The sequence below is a fragment of the Myotis myotis genome, unplaced genomic scaffold (assembly GCF_014108235.1).
Source record: "Myotis myotis isolate mMyoMyo1 unplaced genomic scaffold, mMyoMyo1.p scaffold_m19_p_13, whole genome shotgun sequence".
Classification (NCBI taxonomy): Eukaryota; Metazoa; Chordata; class Mammalia; order Chiroptera; family Vespertilionidae; genus Myotis; species Myotis myotis.
In genome coordinates, this window is record NW_023416317.1 from 18500181 (window position 1) to 18518541 (window position 18361).

General features: G+C 44.5%; 1 protein-coding gene across 1 annotated transcript in view; it reads right to left on the reverse strand.

Annotated features, from left to right (window-relative positions):
• Window positions 1-7995: 7995 nt before the first annotated feature.
• The window catches only part of PHF7 (PHD finger protein 7), a 15741-nt gene continuing 5375 nt past the window's right edge, over window positions 7996-18361 (reverse strand). Inside the window, 8 exon segments of the mRNA XM_036332004.1 lie at window positions 7996-8487; window positions 8489-8540; window positions 8752-8876; window positions 9282-9398; window positions 9869-9975; window positions 10525-10684; window positions 11161-11285; window positions 11650-11751. Of these exon segments, the coding sequence (XP_036187897.1) occupies window positions 8316-8487; window positions 8489-8540; window positions 8752-8876; window positions 9282-9398; window positions 9869-9975; window positions 10525-10684; window positions 11161-11285; window positions 11650-11751 (960 nt within the window). The 3' untranslated portion in view covers window positions 7996-8315.

Below are 18361 nucleotides of genomic sequence, written 5' to 3' on the forward strand. Positions count from 1 at the left end.
GCTGCCCTTTGGGCTTCTGAGACTGACCTTCTTGGAACTCCAGGAAGATCTTGAACCAGAAAAAAAAAATGCTGGCCAAGGGCAGCTGGGCACGTAGGCAGCCCTGCTTTTTCCACAATAACACTTGACATTTGTGACAACAACACTTGGCCTGGTGCCTGTCTTCATCCCAAACCACATACCAACGTTTATTAAGGCCACTGTGCTCTTGCCCAGGGGCTGCAGTTTCTGGGGAGGAGGGGCGGCCCCAATAGTCTGGCCTCCTGGGTGTGCTGTGGAAGCTCTCACTCCCTTGTGACATAATGCTGCTGCCCAAAGAGCAGACTCCACTGGTGCTGAAGGGAGGTGAGAAGAGGTGATGGACATTGCCCCACCTCACCAGGGAGACTAGCTTCTTGCTCGGATGGGCCCCTCAATCCATGGAAAAGAGGGGGGCTAATAGAACAGGTCAGTCATCAGTCCCATCTTGCAGTCTGCGGCTCCTAGTTTTGTCACCTAATCTCTGCACAAATACCCAGGCCTGACAGAACCTGAAACTTCCTTGCCCCACCCAAAGCCATCATCACCATCGACTCATGAGCATCATCAGTGTACCCACTTGGTACAACGCTGGATGGAAGGGGTGTGTGAATGTGATCTCCAGAGCTCCCTTCTCCCCTCACACACTGCTGTCCCTGGGGCACGCAGCACCTCTGCTCCCACCGACACTGCCACCCATGCCCTGAAGACCCCTTGGGTCTGACTTCTCTCTCGCCCTCCTCCTCCTCCCTCCTCCCCTCTTAAGTCCTGTTTCCTGCCTGAGGGATTTCACTCTATCTTCCTCTGCCAGCTTTTTCCTCTAAGTCTCATACTTCCCCTGGTCTGTGAGTCTCTGTTTTATGATTTCCCAAACACATTTAGAGCTGGGAAGGAGCATTAGTCAAGTGTTTTTCAAAATGGTGTCCTGTGGAACAATTATCCCACAAAAATGGTCAAATAAAACTGGGGATTTCTGCCTCCTTAGCCCCCACGGAGCTGTGCACTGCCTGCTTGCTTGCCTTGTTTTGAAACCCCTGAGAAGCCCATGATGATCTCTCATTAATTGCATGCCTACTGCGTGCTACACAATTCTCCAAAACGTTTGGTCCTCTATCCCTTTTTTCCCATGGAGCAGTTAGCCTCTCATGTTTCTGGTGTTTTGAAGAGTATACTTTGGGATACTTCTGATTATATTTTTTCTCTTAATATGTGAGATTAATTTATTAATCTCTGCCTTCTACGCCTGTAAACTATAGAGGCACTGACTTCCCAGGTGAAACAGCCACATCTTGGCTTCTTATGGCCGGCACCAGAACAGAAGCTGCTGCCTCAGGGCCAGGCTGCCTGGACTCTGCCCTCCACACCCAACCTGCCTCCCCGCTTGCTCCCTGCTTCTCCCGTTGTCTGGCGTGGCCCTCTGTGGAGGGCTGGGATCCACTCCAAACCTGTGACTGTCCTGCAGTTCACATACTAGTTTCTAAGGAAGGGTAGTGGGTATGGAGGAGGCAGAATGAGGAAAACAGCCCTTTTCTATTTCTCAAATGGCTTCTGTGCTTCCCTTTCACTCAGCTAAGACCAGCTCAGGTCCCAGACACCCCTAGAACCTCACAATCAGGAGCCTGGCCTGCCCCCTTCCAGGCTGTCCTCTCCAGATGGTTGAGGCCCCAGATGTCACTAGAGATGGATGGGCCCCCCAAAACTTGCTTGCATGCTTCTGCTAGCCCAGAAAATTGAGGCTTCTTCAGCCAGCCACATCTCCTCCTTAGAACTAGGAAACAGTTACTCAGAAACATTCCAATTTCCATCTGAGTTAAGGATCCATCCCAGCCTCACCCAAGTTCCAGTCTGTAGGGGATCCTGCAAGGAGAAAGTTCAACACACATCAAGATCAAATCCCGAGGGTTTTCTGAGACTATAGGCTTGGCCCTGGTGTAAAGGGAGAATGAATGGGTGGGGCTAGGTTTGGATACAATACCTGATAAGGAGCTTAGTGATTGTTGGGCCCCCCTGGCTCCTATTCCGGACTCACCCACACCCCTGCTGCACAGGAGGTGAGGCAATGGCTGCTGTGGCCCTGTGCCCACTTCCCATTGCTCAGCCCCTGTGGCCTTTGCTATGGGTACCACTGCTGGGCCCCTCTCCCTTAGAGACTGTCCTAATGAAGCCTTTCACTTTTCCACCCTGAATTTTCATTAAGGAAATGGTTCTTCAATGCAGCCTTTAAAAAAATCATTTTCCACTGAGGATGGGAAACATTGCTGTCTCCAGGGAGGAGGCCTCTAGGGATGCCTGCCCTCATCCTCACACCAGGCCATCAGCAGTCAGTCAGTAGCTTATACTCAGGGACTTTGCTGATGAGGGGGACTCAGGTGACCAACCAATCTTGACTTCTTTCCCTGGGGAAAGGGGGGGTGGGTGGGGAAGATGGCTAGAGTGTACTCTAACCTACACAGTGGGGTATGTTTCACTGTGAAGAGCATCCCATCGGGCAGAGAGAGAAGACCAGAGCAAGGGGACTGCTGTGAGCTAGTGAGGATTCCAAAGTGAAGCAGAGTCCAGGTCTCTGCCATCAAATGGAGGGGACCATACTAAGGACACTCAAAGCCCAGATTGGCCTGTTAGGAGGACAAAAGGGGGGGCTCTGCTCTCACAGAAAAAGGTATAGAATGATATGGCAGACCAGCAGCTTGCTTTGGGCATGACCTCATCTGTTCGCTCTGCCTGCCCCCCCAGCTGATAAGAATCTGGTGCTGTTTCCTGTAGTCCAAGGGTCTCAGACAATGGTGTGAACGGCTGGCCCTACTGGAAAGGTCATTGTTCAAGGAAGAAAAAATAACACACCAGCACAAAGCCAGGGCAAGGACCTACCTAAATGCAGGGACTGTTTACAAATCCCTGATTTCCAAGGGGGGGGCGGAGGGGGAACACAATGGAGAATTGTTTGTGGTGAGGCTGGAGTCCCCTCCAGAATGCTCCTGGGGGCTGGGGATAGCTTTGATGGCCCAGACAGGTCTCATGCTCTGAGAAGGATGGACAGGGATGGCGCGATGCCTTCCTGTTTATCAGGAGTACATGCAGGGCAGGAATCCTCAAGGAACAAGTTTATACCACAGATGGGGGCGGGGCAGGGGGGAGTTCCTGAGCCTCACTCCTTCCATCTGAGCCTCACGCTGTCCCATTGCTCAGGGACCCCAGGGCTGGAGGGGTTTGCTAGGGAGAAGGGAAGACAATTTGTTTGTTTTCTGAAAAACATCAACTCTTTGTTTTATGGCTTCCAATTTCCATGTTGCTTTTTGGAGGCAAAATGTACAAGGTATGAGACCTCTGCAAATAGCCAACTTCTCTGGAATGGGGCACCCTGGCTTAATCATGATGGAGCCTTCGCAGAACTGGGGGCCCCCATGATGCTGTAACTCACCTTCAGCCAGCCTGGGAATACATAGGGAGCTAATGCAGTGGCCCTGGGTTCAGGGCCAATGTAGGTGCTCTTTTTCTTAACAATCTCCCACCTTGCCCAAAGGTCATTAGAGCTTATAAACCACCACCCACAGGCCACGGTGCCAGTGCACGTGTGGTGGGAGGGCTGGGAAGAAGAGGGACAGATCCATATCACTGCATACCCCTCAGGACTGGCAGTCCCCATCTTGGGGATGAAAGGAGGGCAGCTGGGTTAGAAGGGCTACTGTGGGTCTGGAGAGACCATGAAGGCAATCCTGCCTGAGGATTTGACCTGTGATGGAAGTGTCATTACTAACTCTCATAATAATCTCTAAACACAACAGGAGCACAATTCATGAATAAACTCAAAGGGATGTGATTCAAACAAGTGAAGAGCAGTAAATCCTGTGCATCCAAAAATAGAAGCAAGCTTTTCACTAGCCACTCTCAACCTTCTAGGTCTAAAGGGTTATGGTCTTCCTCCACAACGTGCTAACAGTGCCCTCTGGTGTTTGAGAGCAAAACAAGGCATGTGAATATACAGGGAATGAGCACATCCATCAGTTCAGCGGATACTGAACTGCCTCTGACTTGTGGAATCCCGAGCCAGACACCAAGAGGGGAATAAAGGTTAATAAGACAGACAGGCTCCTACCCATAAGGGGCTTCCAATCTAGTGGGAGAGACAGATCTACAACTGTAGACCAGATGGAGAATGACGTGGGCTACAATAGGGGTATAAGTGGAATCCAGTGAGAGCACCTAGGGATGAAGAACTGGACCTTGTGCTGGGTCCAACAGGCTGAGGATAGAGGTTAGGGCCCTTCGGACTGTGAATCCCACGATGAGGGCCCACTATGTCAGGGTAGCCAGGGCAGAGTGCCCAGAGTGAGGCACCCTGGGAGATGCAGCTGAATGGAACCATACTCGTGGAAGGCCTTGGATGCCAATCTCAGTGGGGGCCATCCTAAGTAAAGAGCTAACAGATGTCTTATGATAATTTGCAGAAGGGAAAGGGGTGGATGTGTCAGCAAAGTGAGTGGACCTAGGAAACCATGCAGAGAAAAGGCTTTTGCTGCAGTCTTGTGAGGCCCAGGGGTCTGAACTGAGCATTGGCGATGGGATGAAAAGGAAGGCAAACATTTGAAAACAGTCAAATTGACAAGAAAGAGGGTGGTTGAGCATAAAAGGAAGCAGGAGGAGATTCTGAGGTTTCTGGCCCTAGTTTATGGTTCTTACAAAGGTAAGAATTAGAGGAAGGAGAGCAGATACTTTGGGAAAATTTTATTAATATCTATTTCAATCCTTCACAAGTGAACTATCTGTTCTAGGTCCTACGCTATAAAATAAAACAGTAGTTAATTCTAATAGGCACATTATTTGTGAAAATAGGTATTTAAAATATACAACATGAGCCTGGCATCTTGAAGTGCCAAAAAAGTAAAGAGGCACTCAAAAACAACACAAACACACACAAATAAGGATATGTAAAAAGGACATAGGAGCTCCCAATGGCCAAAGCTAGAACAATTTGAGCAACAAAATAAAGTAGTATTGAATTATAACCCAAAGTATACTATACATATCCACGAGTCCATACTGATACAAATGATTAACAAAATAAATAACTGGGAGGGAATAGGAAAACCTCCTGTGCAGAAGAATTTCAAATAATTTATGTAGATACTCTCTCCTCAAGGAAGGAGGGGGAATAAGCCCCCATTCATTCATTGTAGGCTACATAGCATAACTTCCTTCCAAAAGGTACAGTATGGAAAGGAGGGGACAAGGAGTAACTTTACAGTGGAGAAATCTGACAAACACTACGTTGGCCAGATGATCAAGATCAACATCAACAGTGAGAAGTCATGTTGATACAGTATGTAACCTCAATATGATGGGATGACAAAGGCACTTTAACTGTCTGTCTTCCTCCCCAATCCCATAGCCCTAGTTTAATCATAAGAAGAACATCAGAGAAATCCAGATTGATAGGCACTCTATAAAATACCTGACCAGTACTCCTCAAAACTGTCAAGGTCATCAAAACCAAGGAAACTCTGACAAACTGTTACAGCCAAGAGGAACCTAAGGAGACATGATGACTCAACTCTATGTGGTATCCAGGATGGGATCCTAGAACAGAAAAAAGACATTAGGTAAAAACTAAGGAAATCTGATTGAAGTATGGGCTTTAGTTAATAACAATGTATGGACATTGGTTCATTAATTGTGATAAATGTATTACACTAATGTAAGATGTTACTAACAGGGGAAACTGGGTTTGGGATAAATGGGGATCCCCTCTAATACTTTCACAAATTTTCTGTAAATCTAAAACGATCCCAAATTAAAAGTTTATTTAAGAAAAAAAGCCCAATTATCTAGTAGAGAATGACTGATTATTATTAGGCCCAGATGAAGAATAGCCTATAACAATGAGGTTGGCTATTCACATCAATGGAGAATAAAGGTGTAAGAAATAGTTAATAGATGTGAGGTGTATGTGTGTGTGTGTATGTGTACCAACTGCACATGGAGGTCGGGTAGCTGAATGTCTGGGTGACAAAAAGCACACTTATCCCTACTACCCCTGTCATAAGCTCCACCTCCCACCCACTGCAGCTGGAGTCCAGAGGGCACTGTTAGAAGACCATTACTTTCAGTTAAGATGATGTTTCTCACACTTTAGTATACAAATTAACTCTTTTTAAAGGAAAAGATACTACCCCAGATGTCTGAGAATATGCCTGGAGAAACTCTAGATTAAGAAACTAAAGTCTTAATCTTGAAAGTGTCTTTTCAGTTGTGAATCATCACTGCAAGAGTTGATTCTTCAAGACAAGCAAAATACTGTTTGTGAAATAAAAGTCCACATTAAAAAACCTCATCACTTGCAGAGCTTTGACACAGAGTCCTTGGACATCTAGGGTAGGAATTATAGCACGGAGTCCTTGAACTCATGGGAGAGAAAATGGAGAAAGAGGGCATAGTCATGGGGAGGCCTAGGTTGATAGTTGTGTGGCAGGCCCAGGAAGCAGCAGCTCAGGAGTAGGTTCTCAGAGGCAGATCTTCCAGAAAAGAAGTGCAACTGAAGTGATCTGGTACTTGGACTATGAGGAAAATTGTATTTTGAAGTAATTGATCATGTAGAACATTTGGGAAGAATTACCCATGGGTATATAGCAAATAAAATATAGGCAGGTGCCCTAGCTGGTTTGGCTCAGTGGATAGAGCATCAGCCTGTGGACTGAAGGGTCCCAGGTTCGATTCCGGTCAAGGGCACATGCCTGGTTGTGGGCTCGATCCCCAGTTGGGGGCGTGCAGAAGGCAGCCGATCAATGATTCTCTCTCATCATTAATGTGTCTCTCTCTCTCTCTCTCTTTCTCTCTCTCTCTCTCTCTTCCCCTCTCCCTTCCTCTCTGAAATCAATAAAAATATATTTTATAAAAGGGCAGGTATTTATTTCACTAAAAAATGTACAGGAGAGGAAAAACAATCATGGTATATTGTCTGGCTTAAAAATGGTGATGCAATTATAAAATAGAATGAAAAGGGGAAGGTTTAAAGGTGCTAGAAATTTATGTAACATAATAGGAAGTCAATAATGTCTAAGATTCCTAAAGAAAGAAGTGGCTAAAAGAAGTGGAAAGTTGTTGCCTTTAGGGAGGACTAAGCGTAGGAAGGGTGAGTCAATAGACTATTTTTCATTATAATCCTTTTTGTGCTTCTTTAAGATTTTTAAGTCTATATTACTTTGTTTATATACTTAAATAACAAAACGACACAAATTACAATCCCCCACCACCGTTGTGTGATTCCAAGTGAAACTGTTCAAATCTGAAGGCGAGCACCATGCACAACTCGATATAAATCTCCAGGAACAGCAATATTTGAACCCAAAACCCCATCCTCTGCCATTAGTGACAATGACCCAGTGAGCCCTCTAGAACTCACTATCTAGTGCTGGTCCTGAGTTCGCCCTACTAATCCAAATCACACAAAATCATCATAAACAAACAAACCTGAGATAGGTTCTATTCCATTTCTCCCAAGACCTTCATCCAGATTCTCATCCTAGCTGCCTGCTTACTGTAACTGTGTTGGCCTGGCTCCCTACCTGCCGGAAATGCCCGAGCTACCAGGCTGAGAAGGTGTGTGTGGAGGTGTGTCTTCACTCATGCTGTGGAGGTTAGTGGAGTCCCTTCTGCCCCACATGAGCACGGCAGTCCCTGGCCTGTCTGAGTCCACGGCACCAGGCCTTGTAGTAGTGGCCTATTCTCAGTCCAGTGTGGACTCCTTTGCTGGCTCACCTCCCTAATGAGAACCTGTGTGTTTATTTGCACAATGATGACATCTGTCTCTATAAAGTCGATTTCCCTGCAAAATACTTCCCTCCAAAGCAATGTGTCTATGTTCTAAATTGAAAATTCCACATTTAAGTCTTTGAATTTTAGTTTTCCTATTCCCTCATTCTACCCTCCAGATTCCTTACTGTGCTAGATAAAATCCAGAGTGAATTTATAAGGAGACACCAATGGAGAGAAAGCCTTTATTTGCATAACAAACCTGGGTGAAGTAAGAGAGGCATATGAGCACCAGATGAGGGTGGAACAATCTTGGTGGAAGAAGAGAAGAGAGGGCCTTCTGGGAATCAGACAGAAAGAGCAGAGGTGCTAGCTACCATAGCCATACACATGTACTGCGGGTGGCATCTGGGACTTCTCTTTCCTTGTTCATAGTCTCACTGCTGCCCCCCTTTCCTTGTCTTACAGTCCCAAAGGGCTCCCTTCGCAAACTTGGTGGAGGAGCACAGCTTTGTAACCAAATGTGCTTGGCAGCAACTACTTAGAAGCTGTTACTTGTATTTGTTGCAGCTTTTAGTGATTTTGACACCCTTGGACCACCAGGAGTGGCCCCTCCTGCCACCAGAGGATTCTGGTTTTTCTAATAAAGAAGGTTCTGGCCAATCAGTCCAAGAAGGGCCCGAATTCTCTTCCAGGCTGGTGTCTCTGCAGTCATGCCCCCCCAGAGTAGATGGTGCTGCAGCAGGGGATGTCACCTGAGTTTTCAGATATGTAGTCTGTGGTGAAAGAAAGGTGGGAGGGGAAAACTCAGCCCTCTCTCTCCCAGGTGCAGGTCCTTAAGCCCTTCCATAGCCACTTTCTTTCCCAAACTAAAGGCACCATGGAGTCCCCATCTGGTGGCATGCCCTCCTCCTTTCTTAGGCACCCACAAGTCCCCCCAACCCCATCCCACCCCAGTCCTTAGACCAGACCATCCCTCAGTCCCACCTGTGACTTTAGGCGAAGGTGCACACTCCTCACACTCCCATTTCTTACTGTTGGATCTAAGAGAGGAGCAGTCCCTATGGGTTCCACGGGATCCACATGTAGCACATAGAACAAGGCTCCACCTCCTACAGGAAGACAAGGAAGGGTTGTGGGCACAAATATAACACTAACTACCGCTTCGGGATGTCACTATAAGGTAGGCCTTTGCTGAGGGCTTCCCAGGCATCGTTTGCTGTACATTTTACCCATGATGAATGTGTGGCTGTGTGCTGATCTCAGGACTTTGCAGTTAGGCACAGACACTCGAAAGGCGGATTTGAAAAGGAATTGGCCCTGAGTATCTCTCCACTGGGCTCAAAGAGAAGTAGATCTGCAGAGGGGCCTGTTCACGTGAATGAGTCCCGGGCTGCGATGTGTTTGCCCTGTGCTCTGCAGACAAAAGTGAATTCTTTGCTCTTAATAATTTTGCCAAGGTCTAACTCTAAGATGGCACTGATGAGAGATCTTTCTAGCCAGAAGCCTTTCCCTACCCTTCGTCCTCAAAGTTGTCTCTGCCTTGTTCATACAGACAGATGGGGGCATCACAATGCTGATAGCGCTGATACAACTCTGAGAAAGCCCCTGGTTCGAGTTCCCAGGCAGCATCTCTGCAGTGGGAGAAGAAACAGTAAGGGACACATCATTGGTTGGTGAAACCACTGCCCACCTGGGAAGAACTAGAAAGAACGCAAACTAGCACAGCAAAGGAGTTCAACAGGCTGCCTGAATAATTTCAGCAAGGTTGGGAAGGTGGCCTAACAGTGGGAGAGGGTTGAAGCCAAATGAATGGAACATGGGGGTTCCTTAGTTTCACACTGGAATTGGAGAACCTACCCCTCACCCAGGGAATTCTGATCCCCAAAGCACCCTTTTCAGAAACATGCCTATCCCCCAACTCTCAATCCTCCCCCTTTCCTTTTGATAATTGAAACGCTCTCCCTCTACCCATTTCCTCTTCACCATATAACAATGCCTTGGCTGCTTCTTCATTCTCCAAACTATCCTCATGCTCACCTCCTCTCTAGAAATCTAGGCAACCCAGTCCCTGGCTCAATTCCTGCTTTAGAGTTTCCACTACCTGTCTGGAATGTGAATTCCCATCCTTAGCATTTCTTGAGGAAACTCTTCTCTATTGTTGCATTGTGGACATTTGAAGAAATGCTTTGCTGATGTGTGGGCATATTTCTGTAAGAGAAACATGGAAAAACTTTGTAAAAACTCTATCTTTGATGACCTTATTTCCACCTTCACCCTCATCTCACAAAGAGAATGTTGCTATGAAAGCCTGACTGGGGCTTACAGGAAAAGGAATTTGGGTGGGTTAGGGTGGAGGGCTGCATATTACAGTGCTAGACCAGGGACCAAAAGCTTAAGAAAGTTCCCAGGAGTGCCTTAGCTGTCATCTCTGGCCACAAGGCTTGGCAGTGCTAACCCAGTAGGGCTCGGGTACCTGAATATGTTTCTCTTTCCTTCCATCCGAGGAAGCAAGCTGATTTGGAGGCTACTTGACTCATTCTACGATGTTCTAGTCATCCTGAGGATTTTTTGCTCAGTCTAAATCTTATCATGAAGGAGATCCTATAGGTCAAGGGTGACCAGAGACTGGGCTTACTTTCCTCTGACTTCCTGGAACCAGCCCTGCATACAGGCCTCCTGTTGAGATTGCCTGAGCATTCCCAGGGGGCTCTGAACTAGGACAATTGTGGAAGGTCCTCTGGGCAGAGAAAGCCCCACCTGTATGCACTTGCGGTGGTAGATAGTTTGACTACAGCATGGACTCTGGATGTTTTCAACACTTGCTTGGGATAAGTCTTCACAACACAAGACGCAGCTTTCCTCTCCCACATTCCCCCGGTGGATGTTCTGCGTTGGGCGATGTTTTTCACAAAATGATCTGTGGCAGAGTAAATAAATTTGGTTTTGATTTATCTTGATGGAGTTTTCCAGCTGCCTGACTTAGGCAGGGCAATCAACTTCCCAGGCTGGTGCCCAGAGAACCTCCTCCGTGCTCAGAGGGGAGGGGATGGAGAGGAGGAGAAGGAGGGCGAAGAACAGCCTTCTCACAGCTGCTCTCCCACTGAGCAAAACTCCCGGGACTACCTCTACAGCCCCTCTCATTCCTGAAAACCCCACTTCCTTCTGAGCAGCTGTCTAAGAACCTCAGCTGTTTGTAATTTAAGAAGGGGACGGAAGGAAGAAGTAACCCCTGTGAAATTGCCAAGTCAAGACACTGTTTCTCATTATTGAATGGAGGGACAGATTCCCTGGTGAATCAAAACAGGCCCGTGAGAACTAGACTCTGATTTGACTAGTGGCTAATTAAAAGCAAGTTGCTAAAGGGCAACCCGACTTTTCCCCTTCATCACTCACTTGTACTCTCCAAAAAATTGTGAAAGGCAACCCCTTTCTTGGCCACAAGGGAGATGGAAGTTTCTGACGCAATGATCCTTCTGGCAGTTGATGGCAGCTCCCTTTTTCTTGCACACAAAGCAGATCTGCAAATGAGATCCCAGGCAGTGCTCAGGATCCCAAGAAAGACAAACAGACATTCTGTGGAATGTCATTCTTTGGAATGGAAATTCTGTGAATCAACGAGCATTCCCTTTCCTCAGTGGACCTGAAAGCTCTGGAGCTTCAAACAGCACTGAATTATTTTGTTTTCCCAGGATGTGGCTCCCTCTCCTCACTTAGGATACTATGCCCCAGAGAAGCATGGAGCTTAAGAGAAGGACCAGTTGGGAAATCCAGGAGTCCTTTGACTTCTAAATTAGCAACTAGGGGAAAAGAACGGAGGCAGGGATGATCAGGGAGGTATGAAAAGAGGCCTCGCCCAAGGACCTCATTCCAGGGGATTCTAACCTTCCTAGAAGCCCGGGCTGCCTCCTTTTTGATGTCTTCAGGCAGGAATCCGTGGAAACCTCTGTTAGACTGGCCCCGCTGAGGCAGCTTGCTAGATAGAATCTGGGGAGTGGGGGGCCAGCAGAACCAGGCTGTCAACATTGATGATCAGTGAAAAAGTGCAGTGGGGTAGAGGAGGACAGAGTAGAAACAGAGCTTGGTGGAATATATATGATTTTACAGAGTAATTTACTTAATAAAGGCTTATGTAACCTTAACTATAAGTTGGATGCTCTAAGTCAGCAGTTCTCAACCTGTTGGTCACGACCCCTTTGGGGGTCGAACGACCCTTTCACAGGGGTCGCCTAAGACCATCGGAAAACACATATATAATTACATATTGTTTTTGTGATTAATCACTATGCTTTAATTATGTTTAATTTGTAACAATGAAAATACAGTCTGGATATCAGATATTTATATTACGTTCATAACAGTAGCAAAATTACAGTTATGAAGTAGCAACAAAAATAATTTTATGGTTGGGGGTCACCACAACATGAGGAACTGTATTAAAGGGTCGTGGCATTAGGAAGGTTGAGAACCACTGCTCTAAGTGCTTTTCAAATATGAACTCATTTAATCCTCATAACCACCTTAAGAGGTGGGTACTATCATCACCCCCATTTTATTTATTTATTTTTTTGTCTTTTTTTTTTTTTAATATATTTTATTGATTTTTTACAGATAGGAAGGGAGAGAGATAGAGAGATAGAAACATCTATGAGAGAGAAACATCGATCAGCTGCCTCCCGCACATCTCCCACTGGGGATATGCCCGCAACCCAGGTACATGCCCCCGACCGGAATCGAACCTGGGACCCTTCAGTCCGCAGGCCGATGCTCTATCCACTGAGCCAAACCGGTTTTGGCAGTCACCCCCATTTTATAGGAGAAATTATGTGACATGCTCAAGACCACAGAACTGCAGGACCTGAGCTCTTACCCACCTTTGTGCCTCTCATTTATTAAGGGCTGCTTTTGTGTGCTGAGCACTTTGGGGAAACATTCCCTGGGTACTGACTATTTTAGGCTTACCACAACCCTGTGATACAGATGCTACTGTGATCCTCATCTTACAGAGGAGGCCACTGAAGTGCAGCACGGTAAGCAAGCATGGCTGGGGTCACACAGCAAGGAGGCAGAAGAACTGGCATTCACACCCAGGCCCCCAGAACCCACACTCTTACCCCTTCTGCTGTATTGACCCCTAGGTATAGAATAAATACTCTTCTCAGAGTGTGCTTTGTATAGGAAGGGAATGGGGCTTTAAAATGTTCTAATTGTAGTTACTCTGCCTTATTGCGAAAGGGGAGGAATTGAACTTTTCTTTAAAAACACATTTTAGCCGAAACCGGTTTGCCTCAGTGGATAGAGCGTCGGCCTGCGGACTGAAAGGTCCCAGGTTCGATTCCGGTCAAGGAAGGGCATGTACCTGGGTTGCGGGCACATCCCCAGTAGGAGATGTGCAGGAGGCAGCTGATCAATGTTTCTCTCTCATCGATGTTTCTAACTCTCTATCTCTCTCCCTTCCTCTCTGTAAAAAATCAATAAAACATATTTTAAAAATAATTAAAAAAACAAAACAAAACACATTTTAAAGGGCCCTTTGTTTCTGAAAAGCCCCCAAAGCAGAGTCAAGAATGGGAAATCAAGGAAAAAGAAACTAAACTGTTATGTATTCATTAAATAACGAATGTGTACATATATGTGTTCAGCATCCCAGCCCCACTCCAAGAATCTTCCAAAAATACTGGAGAGAGTGCTGGACTTCCTACAGTAATTGCATGGTATATGAAGAGGGATTCAGGTTATTTCAACATGAAAGAAAAGGTGACCCTACAAGGTTAGACAACTTGACAATTGGATTATAGTGTCATATCTATTTCAACACTAATTATCTCAGAGCTTTAGGACTATATGAGTGATTTCAGTTTTATATATACTTTTAAGTATTACTGTTTTCTACAATGCATTAATAAACAGGAAAATCAACAGTGAAAGATTACAAATAGCCCTAGCTGGTTTGGTTCAGTGGATAGAATGTCGGCCTGTGGAATGAAGAGTCCTGGGTTCGATTCCGGTTTAAGGGCACATGCCTGGGTTGCAGGCTTGATCCTCAGTAGGGGGTGTGCAGGAGGCAGCCAACCAATGATTCTCTCTCATCATTGATGTTTCTATCTCTCCTTTCCTCTCTGAAATCAATAAAAATATATTTTAAAAAAGATTAGAAACAATCTAAATGTCCTTTAATAGGGGCTGGTTTTAATACTTTTTTGGTGTAACCATACCATGGAATACCAACTAGCTATTAAAAAGAAAAAAAACTAGATCAATACGTTAAATATGGAATGACCATAAAAAAGCAAAATACAAATACAAAACACTGTGTATAGTGTATTTTTATGTTGGAAATGTATGTGCTTGTAAATGCACTGAAATTAATCAAGACCTGACACCAAAACCAGAAAGGAAAATCACAGGCCAATCTTTCGCATGAGCATAGATGTAAAAACGAAACAAAATTATTAACAAATTGAATCCAGCACCATATAAAAAGGATAAAACATCATGACCAAGCAGGGTTTATATCTGAAATGCAAAGTTAGTTTAACATAAAACAATTCAATGGCTAGAACAAATCACATCAACAAATTAAGGGGGAAAATCATGAGCATCTCAATAGATGCAGAAAGAAGTATTTGACAAAAATCAAAACACGTTCATGTTACCCTCCAACAAACTAGATATAAAAGGGAACCTATTCAATATAATGAAAAGAACCCATGAAAAACCTATAGCTAACATCAAATTTTAAAGGTGAAACATTAGATACTGTCCTCTGATGTTGGAAACAAGACAAGGATATTTACTCACATAACTTCTATTCAACACTAGATTGAAGGTCCCAGCTAGTACAAAAAGTCAAGAAGAATAAATAAAAGACATAAAGATTGGAAAGGAAGAACTGTCTTTATTCACACATAATTATATACATAGGAAATCCTTAAGGTATTTACAAAAAAACCCACCAAAAATAACTACTGAACTAACACTTGAATTTAACAAGATTGCAACATATAAAATCAATGTACAAAAATAAATTGCATCTCTATATACCAGCAACAAACCTGAAAATGAAATTTTAAAAAAGCATAAAATCACAAAATATTTATAAATACATTTAACAAAAGATGTGCAAGTCTTCTTCATTAAAAATAATTGCCGCCCGGCTGGCATGGCTCAGTGGTTGAGCTTCAATCTATGAACCAGAAGGTCATGGTTTGATTCCTGGTTAGGGCACATGTCCAGTTTGTGGGCTTGATCCCTGGTGTGGGACGTGCAGGAGGCAGCTGATCAATAATTCTCTCTCATCATTGATCTTTCTCTATCTCTATCTCTATCTCTATCTCTATCTCTATCTCTATCTCTATCTCTATCTCTATCTCTATCTCTATCTCTATCCCTGGCTGGTTTGGCTCAGTGGATAGAGAGTCGGCCTGTGGACTGAAGGGTCCTGGGTTCGATCCGGTCAAGGGCACATGCCTAGGTTGTGGGCTTGATCCCCGGTTGGGGGCGTGCAGGAGGCAGCCGATCAATGATTCTCTCTCATCATTGATGTTTCTATCTCTCTCCCTTTCCTTTCCTCTCTGAAATCAATAAAAATATATTAGAAAATTGCTAAGATATATTTTAAAAGACCCAAACAAATGGTGCACTATATCATGTCCATGGATTGGAAGATTCAATATTGTTTGTCCATTCTACAATGCAATTCCCCAACACAATTCCAAAAGGCTTTTTTTAAGAGAAAATTTTAAAGCTAACTATAAAATTTATATGTTAAAGGAACTGATAACCAAAACAATCTTGGAAAATAATGCAACTTACAATACTTAATTTCAAGACACTCCAAAATCACAATCAAGACAGTGTTGCACTGGTGTAAGAATCGACTTACAAATCAATAACATAAATAGATCACTAAGATGCACAGATATATGGTCAATTGATTTTGAAAAAAACACCGAGATAATTCAATGGGTAGGCAAAGATTTCTTGGGACACACATAAAAGCATTAATGATAAAAAACAAAATTGATAAACTGGACTTCATCAAATTTAAAAACTTATGTTCTTCAAAAGGCATCATTAATAAAATGAAAACAGAAAATCCCAGACAAGATAAGATTACATTTCTGGAAGAGATTAAAACTGTAATTAGAACAGACTTATTCAGCCACTCTTCTCTTTCCCATCAAAACTGACTTGTTCCACAGATTCAAAAATGGCAGCAGAGTAAGTAGAAGCTACACTGGCATGCTCCCAGGACCAAACTGGAATTACAACTAAAATACAGAAAAACCATCCTGAATAATCAACTGAAGACTAGCTAGAGAGAACCCTGATAACCAAGGACGAAACGTGGAGACCACATAGAGAAGGGTAGGCAGTGCGGAGGTGCAAAAGGCTGGCTGGGCTTCCCAGACAGCAGCTGAAGTTCCGGAAGGATAGATATCTCAGCTGTGCGGGGTGCCCATTGAGACCTCTGGGGTCTAAAGAAAATGAAAAGGCAAACCACAACAGGGAAGAAATAGTCACAATACACGTATCTGAAAAGAGACTGGTAGCCAGAATATATAAAGAACTCTTAAAGCCCAGCTGATGTGGCTCAGTGGTTGAGCATCAACCCATGCACCAAGAGGTTGCCAGTTTGATTCCCAGTCAGGGCACATACGGGCTCCCCTTCTCCCTTCCCCTCTCTCTCAAATCAATAAAAAACATTGAAAAAAGAAAAAAAGAACTCTTACAACTCAATCAGACAACAGAATCCAATTTTTAAAACGGACAAAATATTTGTTCAGACACTTCATAAAAGAAAATATGTAAATGGCCAATAAGCACACGAAAAGATGCTCAATACTTAAGTCATCAGATAAATGCAAATTAAAACCACAGTGCACACACCTTGTAAAATGGGTAATATTTAAAAGACTGACAATATCAAGTTCTAGCAAGAATATTGTGCAACTGGAACTTCATAAATTGCTAGTGGGAGTGTAAATTGGTACAACTACTTTGGGAAGTGACTTGGCAACTTTACATAAAGTTAAACACAGTTAACATACAACCAGTAATTCTACTCCTAGGCATTTGCCCAAGAGAAGTGAAAACACATGTTCACAAAAAGACTTGTGCATGAGAATACAGAACCGAGAGAGACAGAACCGAGGCACAGAACCTACACAGAACGTTCTCTAGAGACAGAAGAACTTCGCTGGAGAGAACATGGCAAAAGATCCTGGACAGAAACTGGCCTCAGAACCTAGAGACAGAACCTAGCGAGAGAACATGGCAAAAGATCCTGGGCTGAACCTGACTACAGAAATTGGCAAGAGAACCTGACTAGAACCTGGTGACTGAACCTGGCTGGAGAACCTGGACAGAACCTGGCTGGAGAACCTAGCGAGGGAACATGGCTACAGAACCTGGCTGGAGAACCTGGCTGGAGAACCTGGAGAACCTAGCAAGAGAACATGGACACAGAACCTGGCAGGAGATCCAAAGCAGAACCTCTCTGGAAATCCAGACCAGAACTTGGCTGGAGATCCTGGCTAGAGGTCCTGGCTAGGCTGCTGATCAACTGAACACTGTCTCCGTGTTATTCCTTCTTCGCCGACTCCGTCCACACCTTTGGGAACCCCTGGACCTGCTGGGGTCGGACCCCGGCAAATAATCATGATGTCTGCTTTCCTATTATCTTTGCAAACAGTTGTTTGAGATACAGTATTGCTTTAGGCCCAGTCCAAATGTTATTTACCCAGTTTTAACATTCCAAAGGTTTGAGGATTAAGAATACAAGGCAGTTCCTCTGGGATGGCAACTTCCATTCCATTTTGAAGTGGCTTTGTAGCTGTAACCGATTTGGCTCATTGGATAGAGCATCGGCCTGCAGACTGAAGGGTCCCAGGTTCGATTCTGGTCAAGGGCATGTACCTTGGTTGTGGGCACATCCCCAGTAGGGGGTGTGCAGGAGGCGGCTGATCGATGTTTCTAACTCTTGCTCTCTCTTACTTTCTATTAAAAAAATCAATAAAAAAAATATTTAAAAAAAAAAAAAAAAAAAGACTTGTGCATGAATGTTCAGCTGCTTTATTGATAATAGCCCCGAAATGGAAACAATTTAAATGTCCATCAACAGGTGGATAAACAAATTAAAATATATTCATACAACAGACTACTACTGGGGAATAAAAAGGCTACCAACGCATGCAACAACATGGATCAATCTCTCAAACACTGCATTGAGTGAAAGAAGCCAGACACAAGAGTACAAATTGTATGATTCCATTTATATGAAGGATAAGAATAGGCAAAAGTAATCTACAGATCAGTGATTATCTCTGAGGGGACTGACTGGAAGGGGAGGAGGGAACTTTGTAGGATGATGGAAATATTTATTTAGATTCAGTGTTTACATGGGAACATACATTATATATAACACTAGGGACCCAATGCACAAATTCGTGCACCTTGAAAGGAACTGAGATGTGATGCTGCTGTGGGCACAGGGGCAGGTCTCAGCCCATCCTCTGCACCCCCACCCTGGCCCTTCCCGCCTGGCCCCTTCTGCTGCATCCCTGGTCCCATCTGCCGCAGCCCTGCTCCTGCT